The sequence below is a fragment of the Somniosus microcephalus genome, chromosome 18, assembly GCF_052327205.1.
Source record: "Somniosus microcephalus isolate GS21.2 chromosome 18, FLI_Smic_1.0, whole genome shotgun sequence".
NCBI lineage: Eukaryota > Metazoa > Chordata > Chondrichthyes > Squaliformes > Somniosidae > Somniosus > Somniosus microcephalus.
This window is the reverse complement of record NC_141004.1, coordinates 20,841,946-20,853,208: the sequence shown is the minus strand read 5'-3', so window position 1 is coordinate 20,853,208 and position 11,263 is coordinate 20,841,946. Positions and strand designations below refer to the sequence as shown.

Genomic DNA, 11,263 nt, shown 5'->3' with positions numbered 1-11,263 from the left:
TATTTCGAAGAAGAGCAGGGGAGTTCTCCCCGGTATCCTGGCCAATATTTATCCCTCAACCAACATCACTAAAGCAGATTATCTGGTCATTATCACATTGCTGTTTGCGGGACCTTGCTGTTCGCAAATTGGCTGCCATGTTTCCTACATTACAACAGTGACTACACTTCAAAAAGTACTTCATTGGCTGTGAAGCGCTTTTTTATGTCTGGTGGTCGTGAAAGGTGCTGTATAAATGCAAGTCTTCCCTTTCTGTCTTTTAATTTGAGACATGACATGGTAAGTCTAGCATGCTTTGGGTGACTTGGGACTTCTGGGGTTAGAAATTGGGCCGTGTTGCGCCTATTTTGCGCCCATAAAGAGGATGCAACGAGGCCCAATTTTGGGGACCAATGTCCTGGGCCCCAAGGATGCCTGAAAAAATGTCCCATCCAAACTTGGGCCAAGCCATTTCGCGGTCGTCCCTGGTGTCCGCCTGAAACAGGCGATAAGCCCCATACGTATATAAGTGAGGGCGAGACAGTCGCTGGCAGCTCGCTCAGATTATTCAGATGAGGCCCGAGGGCTAATGAGTTTGTAACTGAAGTGCGGTGCAGCCCACATCCCCACCCACAATCAGAGCTAACAAAAACAGAAACAACAGAAAAAATGTTTGCAATACTTCTAAGTTTATTATCTTTTTGCTTTTGCTGAGATGCTGTAATAAAGAAATGAAAGTTCCCCCCAAAAAAAGACAGAAAATACCTGACATACACCAACAAGGTGAAATCACGCTGCGTGATATTAGTAACAAGCACAATGGGGATAATTGTCACCTTCACTCTCTGGGCGGGTAAACTCCCGCCCGCCATTTCTGAAAATCGGGCAGGTTCTATAGCGAAGGGCAATGCTGTACGCCAATCTACCGCCCAAGCCGTGCAGGTGGAAATTCCCCACCATGTGTGCGCGTGAAGATCCTTTATCTGCTGCTTTAAGAGTGATTAACACGTCTGCTCATAATGGACAGAGGAATTTCATACAAACACATTCATGTGTTTTACTAACACCATACAGTGTGCTTTCCACCCACAAGTCTGGATTCACCACAGAGGCAAACACCTAAAATGGAGATGTCTTTTGACTCTGGAATGGACCATCGCTCATACAATCAATTGCACATAGCAGTGAAAGGTTCAGTCCAACGTTCAGGCAGGTCTTCAATTAGGGTTCAAGGCAAGAGAAAGGACAACAAATATAGGAGTGCATCTACAAAGTGGTTTGTCATCCAAGGTTGACTTTGCAAAATTATCAATTTAAAGCACATTTTGATGAGCCATTCATTGGATTTGTAGGTCAGTTTGGTCCGATTTAATTAAAAGATTTCAGTTCATTGACTTTATTCTAGGGGTTTTTCTTTGCTACATCTCATGCAAAATCAGATGAGCTTGAGTACTCTTTAACCAGAGGCTCGCCAGGGTTTTATTTGAATTCTTGTTACCCTATGGTCCAGTGCTTCAATCATTGTGGATGAATGAGCAAAGGCCACAAAATGGGATCTGAATGTGCCTTAAATGAATAAATGAAAACTTGGATGAATAAATTAGGCAGCTTGGGCAAAGCCCATTCGGTTGTTTCCTCTGTCAAAGATGGAATAGTATGGCCCAATGAAGACATCTCCCAGAATCCAGAGCCCTCCAGAAGAGGATGGAAGATACATGCTTTCAAATCCACTTAAGCAGTCACCTTGCTCCTGGAAGAAATGCAAAGTGTGAGAGTCAGTTCCCTAGAACTACTTTGTTGCTAATTCTGATTCTTCTGTGTGTATATTAATAAAAAATGAAAAGAACATCCACAGTTTCTTCTTTAGTGATCACTATGCTATGTTAAATCAAAAAATTCACAGAAATGTAAATTCTTTGGTCCATCAGTCTCTCAATTGGTCCACCGATGTGCCACAGACACTATTCTACATTACACATTCATGGGTGCAGTACTGACAACACTCAAGAAGTTCGACAGCATCCAGAACAAAGCAGTCCACATGATCGACAGGCCATCCAGCACCTTAAACACCCACTCCCTCCATCACTGGCACACCCGGGCTGCAGTGTGTACTATCTACAGGATGCACTGCAGCAACTCGCCAACATTGCTTCAACAGCACCTCCCAATCCCGAATCCCCATCACCTAGAAGGACAGGAGCAGCAGGTCCATGGAACACCATCACCTCCAAGTTCCCCTCCAAGTCACTTACCATCCTGACATGGACATATATCACTGTTCCTTCATCGTCGCTGGGTCAAAATCCTGGAACTTCTTCCCTAACAGAATTGTGGGTGTACGTTCACCACATGGAGTGCAGAGATTCAAGAAGGTGACTCACCACCACCTTCTCAAGAGCAACTAGGGATAGGCAATAAATGCTGGCCTTGATAGTGACGCCCATATTAAAAGAATGAATAAATAAAATATTAACATCTTCTCTTGCTTTATTAATTGATATGGAAGTTCATTTTTTAACTAAATGTAGTGTAGTTACTCAATCTTACCACTTTGTACATTTTCATAAATTTTCTGCTCATTTTCTTATCTTACAGTTAACTGAGAAGCAATCTTACTGGATACTGAAGTCAGAGAACATAGTCAAACCATTCAAAGTCAGGTTTATCGAATTAAAACAAAAACATACCATGATTGTGTATTCAGATGGAGAAAGGGGATAGTCAATTCCATTGATTGTGAAGACCACATCGGGCATGTTGGACAGATTGTTGCAGTTGATGGAGTACTGTAAAAAGGGTGAAGTATTTAACAATGGTCGTCAGTAGAATGTTCTCAGAGAAGCATTGCAGGAAATACTTGTATAAATAGCAAAATCAATGATGTAATCATTGGATGTACAGTTGGTCACGTTTAAAAGCAGCTGTGGCTACATTCCAGCACAAGTGCCAAGATGGTCCCGCGAGGAACCTGCGTCATCGATCCCGGTGGATATTCTGAGGTTTGTGGGGAGGTTCCCTGCAACCTAAGAGTGTATGGAGGCCATCTACCTGCCCCCAGAGGCTGTAAAAATGGCCGTTAATTGCTGGGCTTGTGGAGGAGGAACTGTTGGGGGAACCCCCCAGGATGAGAGTTAAAATGCCTCCACTGGCCCCCTTCGTAAGGGGGTCAAATTTAAAAAATATATTTTTACCCTGTCTTTGGGGGTGCAGGCTGCAACCCAGTTCCCTCGGTGGGACTCACATCCACCATTTAGCAGCCTGGTTTCACCAGGTGTCCCGGCATTGATGATCCGTTGGCCTTTGAGAGGCTGGGCTTACCAGGCACACAGGAACTCCCAGCATTGAGAATCTCCAGCCCTCCAACATCAGTAGTCTTGCTTGGAGTTGGTGGAAGCTCCACCCTTCACAAGATGCCCGGGAAACCCTAACCCAAAGGCGGGACCAGCCTAATTTGTAGCCCTACAGGCGCTCTACCACCTGACTTACAGTGGGAGGGCAGTGGAAGCCCCATAGATTCCTGGCTTAACAGGCCTTAAATTTAGTCATTTTGATGGGAGCTAAGCTTGATTCTTGAGATCCTTTTGGATCTTGCAGCTAGCTACAAAAGTCAGAAACAAGGGCACCACTGTAAGTCTTTGAAGTTAATGGTCATGCTTATCAAGATCAGGGATGTTAGCACTGGGAAATGAGAGTTTCAGGTACCTGTCAGCATCCAAGCACTCCCAGATCAGGGACTGCAGAGTTAGCTACAGAATAAACTCTTAAGTAAAGCATCATCTTATAAATACTACAAAATGAAAAATATATCACTAGAACCACCTTTGGTTCATTATAAAGTCTGATCTGTAACATAGAGCCTTACCCCGCCATAGTATCCTTGAGTTGCACCAATGTATTGCTGGATCTTGCTGATGGGTCCAGTGGGACCAGTGAGCAGAGAAGTACCAGTATCAACGATGGCCTGACAGCCCTCACTGCAGCCCACAACCTGCCCATTGATTGTCACCCTGAAAGAGGAAAAGGTGGTTACAGTTGATTGAATGCATTCCCTCCCTAAACCTCTCCGCCTCTCTACCTCTCTCTCTCCTTCTTTAAGATGCTCCTTAAAACATACCTTTTTGACCAAGCCTTTGGTCATCTGCCTGAATACCTCCTCATGTGGTTTGATGTCAAATTCTGTTTAATAAAGCTCCTGTGAAGCATCTTGGGACACATTACTACATTAAAGGCACTATATAAATGCAAGTTGTTGCTGTCAACCCTCAAACTAAGATATTTGTGAAAAACACAAGCAGAGCTGAACCAAAGAGGTGAATCTAAATTTAAATATTCCAATATTGGGTCAGACATCTTCCAGGCATCCTATGGGCATGGGACATTGGCCCCTGAGAATAGCCTGTTGTGCCCCTTTTACCTCCGTTAAAATAGGTGCAACGAGGTCCAATTTGTACTCTCGCACGTCTAATGAGCAGTCGGCCCTATTTCTCGTTCATTAATTTTAATCAATCAATCAGTTTTAATGAACAGCAAATCATGCAGGATGGATTCTTGGCACATGATTCTCCAAGTACTCCGAGTGTGTGCTCTCGGCGAGCAATGGCCTGCAATAACTTTACCCTTAGATGGATTGAGCCTCTGTTTGCTCAGGCTGGACTTAAACAATAGTCCAATTGTGGCCTGGAAGCTATCGTTGAGTTAGCTCGTTCCCTGTGTTTATTCCTGATCATTGAAAGGTGTTGCAATATCATCACACTAACTCAACTGCTACCCCATTGTACTTAATATTTCCACTTGCAATGTTGAGTGCAACTTGATTGTTACAGAATGCGTGCCAATTGTGAAATGGGTCAGTCATTTACCTGTCCAAGCTGATTTGCCAGTAAGTTTGGTGAGTGACGGGCACCCAGTTAATTTGACCTGTGTAGTGGTTTGGATCAATTCCACCAAATACAACTTCACTTCCGGACTGACCAGCCTCTCTGAAAAACAATTTAACCAGAATGTTATTGAAATGAGCATAAACAGAGATACAAAAATTCCTGATCAACAATATGTTTTATTGGCTGGCCCAATGTGGCATCATTAACCAGTGGAAATTAGACCAAAGTCAATATTTTGCGAAATAAATAAGAAAAGAGAACTTGATCGTCACTGTGCTGGTTGGAATGAAACATTGTTCTTTCCATAATCCCTGAAAGAGATTGCAATTATCCAATTTCCCATCTTGGATCTATAAGTCAATTAAAACATCTAAAGGAGTTGAATTTGTCCATTGGGATCCAGTTGGATGTGCTTCGACCTTTGCTAGAAGGTGAAGAGGTCACCTGACATGAAAACAGTTCATCCAGGTGAGAGAACAAACACAAGGAAGGGCGAGCAAAGGCCCATCGGCTTTATAGAAAGAAGGTTCTGTGGTGACCTTAAGTAAATACCCTATTATCAGCAGGGAGCATCGGAGATGGAAGTACAAGAAGGTAAGAAAACCAACCTGCTCAGGTAAAAAGCAAACAGGTCCTGTTGCACCAGGTCATCAGACATCATGTTATCAAACACAGGTGTGGCCCCTGATGATGCAATGCTTGGATAGGCCAATCCGAGAATCCCATCAAACGAAGCGTAGGAGAATGAACTCCCAGGTTCAGTCTCACTTAAACCAAATTCCTGCTGACTGATAGCTATGTTCGATACCTAGACAAAAGGAAAAAGCTAACTTGTTCTGAAGAATTATTTTACTGAGAGTCATCAACAAACACATTAGCGCATTGTTATCCAGGTCACACATTACTTACATGTTACGACAAAATGCTTGTTGTTCCTCGGGCTGATACTTTACCAAATAACAAAATTCAGTATTGACTGGGCAACAGTTTAGAACATAACATAAGAATTAGGAGCAGGAGTAGGCCATACGGCCCCTCGGGCCCACTCCGCCATTCAATAAGATCCCCATATCTCTTGATTCCTCTAGAGTCCAAAAATCTATCTGACTGCGCCTTCAATATACTCAACAATTCAGCATCCACAGCCCTTTGAGGTAGAGAATTTCAAAGATCCACAACCTCTGAGTGAAAAAATTCCTCCTCATCTCAGTCTTAAATGGCCAACCCCTTATCTTGAGACTATGCCCCCTAGTTCTAGACTCTCCCACCAGTGAAAACAACCTCTGTCAATCCCCCTCAGAATCTTATATGTTTCGATGAGATTACCTCTCATTCTTCTAAACTCCAGAGAGTATAGGCCCAATCTAATCAATCTCTCCTCATAGGACAATCCTCTCATCCCAGGAATCAATCTAGCTTTATTGATACAGGGTTGTGAAAATCCACAGCTGTTCCTGAGCAATCCTGACCTCACAGGAACCTGGCGTATCATTGGCTGTGGTTTCACTGACCTGGTCAGAGGTCAGCAACAGTGCGTGTGGGCCCCATTTGGGGTCCAGGGTGAGGTTGTGACCAGGACCCCTGAAGATTTGAAAATATTGTTTTTTTTAACTGTTGATAGCAACTTCCAAGTATATTGAAATCCTCTTGTAGTTTTTCCTGTTCAGCTTTGGAGTCTACCACCTTCGTTAGCTTTGTATCATTGGCAATTTCAGAAATATTAAAAGTGAACGGCCAATGATTTTTAGTTCTTTGTTGTAGGACATGCTACTGCTGAACGATAAGGAATTGTCATAATGCTTGACTTTAATTTACAAAATGAGATAATAGGAACACTACATTTCTAAATATCTTTGATTGAATTCTATCCATTGTTATGAACCTATAAATTAGCCTAAAAAGTATAAGTCCCATTGACATATTGACTCCTGTTACCATGCTGAAGCCCTTCACCCAACAACAGCAACTCGCATTTATATAGCGCCTTTACTGCAGTAAAACGTCCCAAGGGGCTTCACAGGAACATTATCAGACAAAATTTGACACCGAGCCATATAAGGAGATATTCGGACAGATGGCCAAAAGCTTGGTCAAAGAGGTAGGTTTTAAGGAGCATATTAAAGGGGGAGAGAGAGGTAGAGAGGCGGAGAGGTTTAGGGAGGGAATTCCTGAGCTTAGGGCCTAGGCAACAGAAAGCATGGCCACCAATGGTGGGGTGAAGGAAATCGGTGATGCAGAAGAGGCCTCTAACATTACAAAGCTCCCTATTGGCTTGTTGCAACATGATCTATTCAACTAACCAATACTCTATGCCTGCATTTGAAGAATGTATTGGATCTGATAGTAGGAGATATTAATATTCAGGGAACTCTGACTTGAATGGGCAATTTAAGAATTTTGACATTGTTTTGTCATAACTTTGTTAGTAAAAGTTACATTATACTTACAGTGACTGTGTCATAGCCCAGGATCCCAGTCATACTGCCTGAACCATACTGAATGGAGAGCGTTTGGTCATCTGTCTGAAATGTTGAGGACTTGCTTGGTGAATATCTGTTGTGGTTCACTGCAAAATAGTACACGTTTCATTACACTCAATTTAATGGTTTGGTTGTTTTATTCCACTACTGAGTTAAGGATAGTTCTTACCAAAAATATTCTTTCTAATTCTTCATTTGTACCACCATTTCTTTCTGTTGAATTTTGCGCTCATTTAGGTGAGGGGTGTTGGTGCTGGCTATTGAACCACTTTACATATCAGCCAACCAGCAGTAGCATCAAGAGTTCACAGGGTCAAGTACAGCATGGGTTAGATTTAGAGGAAAGCTACCTTTGTGCTGTCCAAACAATGGGCCTCTGCTGTAACTCACCAATGTAATATTTTCCGTTTCTCCGTACAACCATCGTATGGCTTCTCTGAGTCAGATTGCCAATTCGTGTCACAGCAGGACAGTGTTGTCCTGTGGGCCCATGATCATGAGGAACTAGGTTATGACGGCCCAAGTTGATTTTATGTAAGAGACCTTTGGCCCATTAACGCGGAAAGAAAAAAAAGAAAGACTTGCATTTCTATAGCACCTTTCACAGCCTCAGGACATCCCAAAGTGCTCTACAGCCAATGAAGTACTTTTGAAGTGTAGTCACTGTTGTAATGTAGGAGACACGGCAGCCAATTTGCGCACAGCAAGCTCCCACAAACAGCAACGTGATAATGACCAGATAATCTGTTTTAGTGCTATTGATTAATGGTTAAATATTGGCTGGGACAGCGGGGTGAACTCCCCAGCTCTTCTTTGAAATAGTGCCATGGGATCTTTTGCGTCTACCTGAGAGAGCAGATGTGGCCTCGATTTAACATCACACCTGAAAGATGGCACACTCTGACAGTGTAGCACTCCCTCAGTACAGCACTGGACTGTCATCCTAGATTTTGGTGTTCAAGTTTCTGGATTGGGACTTGAACTGACAACCTTCTGACTCAGAAGGCGAGTGTGCTACCAACTAAGCCAGTGCTGACCCAGTATGGGCTGGATTTAAACCCAGTTCTCTGAGTGAAAGGCCAGTGCACTACATAGTCCCAGAGCACATTTTTCTAGCATTATTTTCTTTTATTAAGCATCCTTCCTAACTGGTATGACACTGCAGTAATGTGATTAAATTCCATTATCCAATTATTTCACAAACTCATCGAACAGAAATCATAAACGTGTGTGTTATAATTAGAATAAGTAGTCAGTTGGCTTTAATTTAATTTACAGCATTGATGATTACTATGTAAATTAAAAGTTTGACCTAGTTGGTTTTACATCGCTAAATTGGATCAACTTTTAGGAGTATGTTTTGTGCTGGTGGCACTTGAACATCGACTGCCACCGTCCATGTCGACAAAAGTGGGCTTCTGTAAGTCAAATCTTTGAAGAAACAAAGCACCAGGCCTCACAACTCTAACAAATGTATTTTCATAAACATTGACACATTGAATCAATTGGCTGTATTTTCAGAAGGTCTGGATCCACCAAATACTTTTACCCTTAACGCTCTTAGCCACCTTCTGTAAGTTTATGTGTCCTTTAATTGGTGATCAATTGATTGTGCCCTTGGAACACTTTCCCAATCAATGCCCAGATCACTCAGCGGAAAATGCCAACGAAATCTTGGGAAGTCTAACTGTTTACGTATACTTACTGCATACTTGGCTGTTACAGTAAACTGATGTGATCCAAAGGTTGGAGGAGCCAGTATCAAAGATGACGGTGAAGCTCTGTGGTGGGGTTCCAATGGTGATTGCTCCAAAATAAGACATCTGTCAGAATATTTTATAGATGAAACAAGGTATGTTATAATTTACCAAGAGTTGCTGTATTAAATTTCAGTGCATATAGACACACACTGAGGCAGATGTTCAAGTTCCTGTGCTCAGGTGTATTGGACTGTCTAGGCACAGCTCATAGAAGCAAATTAGGTTGGAAGGACCATGTGCCTGTATAGGAGTTTGCCCGATTTTCCTCCCCACACTGCACCCCTGCAAACCAGTGCACCCCGTCACAGGAACAGAAAGACCTGTATGATTGAGAACAAAGGGTGTTTTGGACTAACCCTAACCCTAACCCTAACCCTAGATGTTGTTACAAGCACAGCATCAGTTTTCACTTGTACACCAACAACACGTATCTCTCTGGCACCACTCTCATCTTCAGGCTGTTGCTGTCTTGTGTGACTGCTCGCCGCACCATCAAGTCTTGGATTTGGGTTGTGGTCGGCTTTGACCTGACTTTCTTATCCAGAATGGTTATCACCAAGACTGCTCATGTTGCTCACTTCACCCTACCTCTCTCTCATCAGTACAAAATCCATAATCCATGCCTTCATCACCTCAAGTATCGATTTCTCAAATGCATCCCCTCCCCCAATCTTCACAAGCTTCAGTTATTTCCCCGCTCTGTGGTCGAGTTTTTTCTCCCAAGTTCCTGAGTGCTCATCACTCCTGTCCTTGTCACAGTTACCCTGCCTCCCAGCTTGTTGGCCCCTCATCCTCATTTTCAAATCCCTTCAGTCACACTGCACTTTATCCGAGTGATCTTCTCCAGTCGTAGATACCAGCCCACAAACTCCACTCCTGGAGAGAGTGAAGAACCAGCTCTACTTTAGAGTTCAAATCCATCCGGCCTCCGACTCAAACCACCCAGGCGGGAACGCCGCCTGTTCCCACCGGCTTCTTGCCAAGAGTTACAATCAGCCTTGAAAACTCTTCTTTCACTCACTTTGCTCCTGTTTTCTGACGTTCTCTCCACAAACTACTTCACCTCACTACCCCTCTCCCCCCATTCAAAGACTACCTAAAAGCCTAGCTCTTCCATTGTGTTTTTTGAACCCCTGCTTAATCTTTGCTGTTTCTCCCCCTCCCTAAATTATTCATAGATGTTCTTCTACATCAGGGGTGCTATGTAAATGCAAATTGTTGTAATTGCATTGATTTTCCATTCCTCAAGAAAATTTTACAGATCTAGATTAATGCTCACCTACCTCGTAGAAACAGAGGCCTAGAAATTGGGTATAGCCCCGCCAGCTCGTTTGTGCCGAAAATTTTGCGCTGGCCACGGAGCCAGTTGCGCCCGTCCCATATTCACTTTTAGCGCCCCAAGGCGGAACCGGGCGCTGTTCCAAGGTGTGCCCGGCCCCGCTTGGGGCGCTGAAAGTGAATTTGAGCGCTCCCGGTGCCGCTGCGCCACCCGATGCGGTGCGGCAGGCTGCTGTACTGCAGGCCTCCTCCTTCTCTTAAGGAGGAGGTGCCTGCAACGGCCGGAGCCGCGATCGCGAGTGCCGGCAAAAGAGCCCGGCACAACGGAGAAGTGCCGGGCTCCACGGAAACCAGCCGGCAATGCCGCGGGGGGGCAGTGGAGGAGGCCAGGGAAGGAGGTGCGGGCAGGCGGCCGCCGAAAAAGCGGCCGGCCGCACCTCCACCTTAAAGCGCCCCGCTAAGGCTGCAGTAAGGACCCGGTCTCCCGATGTTGTTAGCGGTCACCACGGAAGAGGCGGCCGCTACTGAAGATGGGGGTCGGGGCGGTAGCGGGGCGGAACCGGGGCACTGCGCACACCGATGACGTCATCGGTGCCGGCGCAGCGCTACCGGCTACCGCCGCCATTACCGCGGCCCTCAAAATCAGCACTACCACCCCTACTGGCGCAGAAGCCCTCTTTGGGCTGTAACTGGGCGCAAAGCCCACCGAATTTCTAGGCCAGAATGCCTTGCTGCTAAAATTAAAAACAGTTTACCTACTCTTATTTTCTTTAGGAATTTTTCAATGCTAAATATAATTTCTAATTATATTAATGCAGTATATTCTCCATCAAGTCACATAACCTAAACTCTGTGATCCTGGAGATCTACTCTTTACTAACAC

The 11,263-nt window shown here is 44.2% G+C and overlaps 1 protein-coding gene across 2 annotated transcripts; it reads right to left on the bottom strand.

The window, feature by feature from the left end:
• Window positions 1-649: 649 nt before the first annotated feature.
• Window positions 650-10,953, bottom strand: LOC147105094 (pepsin A-like). 2 transcript variants are annotated; one of them, XM_086011173.1, is made up of 8 exons: window positions 10,382-10,953; window positions 9,048-9,165; window positions 7,310-7,428; window positions 5,471-5,670; window positions 4,842-4,961; window positions 3,845-3,989; window positions 2,670-2,768; window positions 650-1,729 (listed from the first exon to the last, which is right to left on the bottom strand). In XM_086011173.1, exons 2-8 carry the CDS (start codon window positions 9,163-9,165, stop codon window positions 1,580-1,582), a joined length of 951 nt encoding a protein of 316 aa, XP_085867299.1. In that variant the 5' UTR covers window positions 10,382-10,953; the 3' UTR covers window positions 650-1,579. The 2 variants fall into 2 exon arrangements, with proteins under 2 accessions (XP_085867299.1, XP_085867298.1); XM_086011172.1 differs by having other exon boundaries at window positions 10,386-10,953.
• Between the last annotated feature and the right edge of the window lie 310 nt (window positions 10,954-11,263).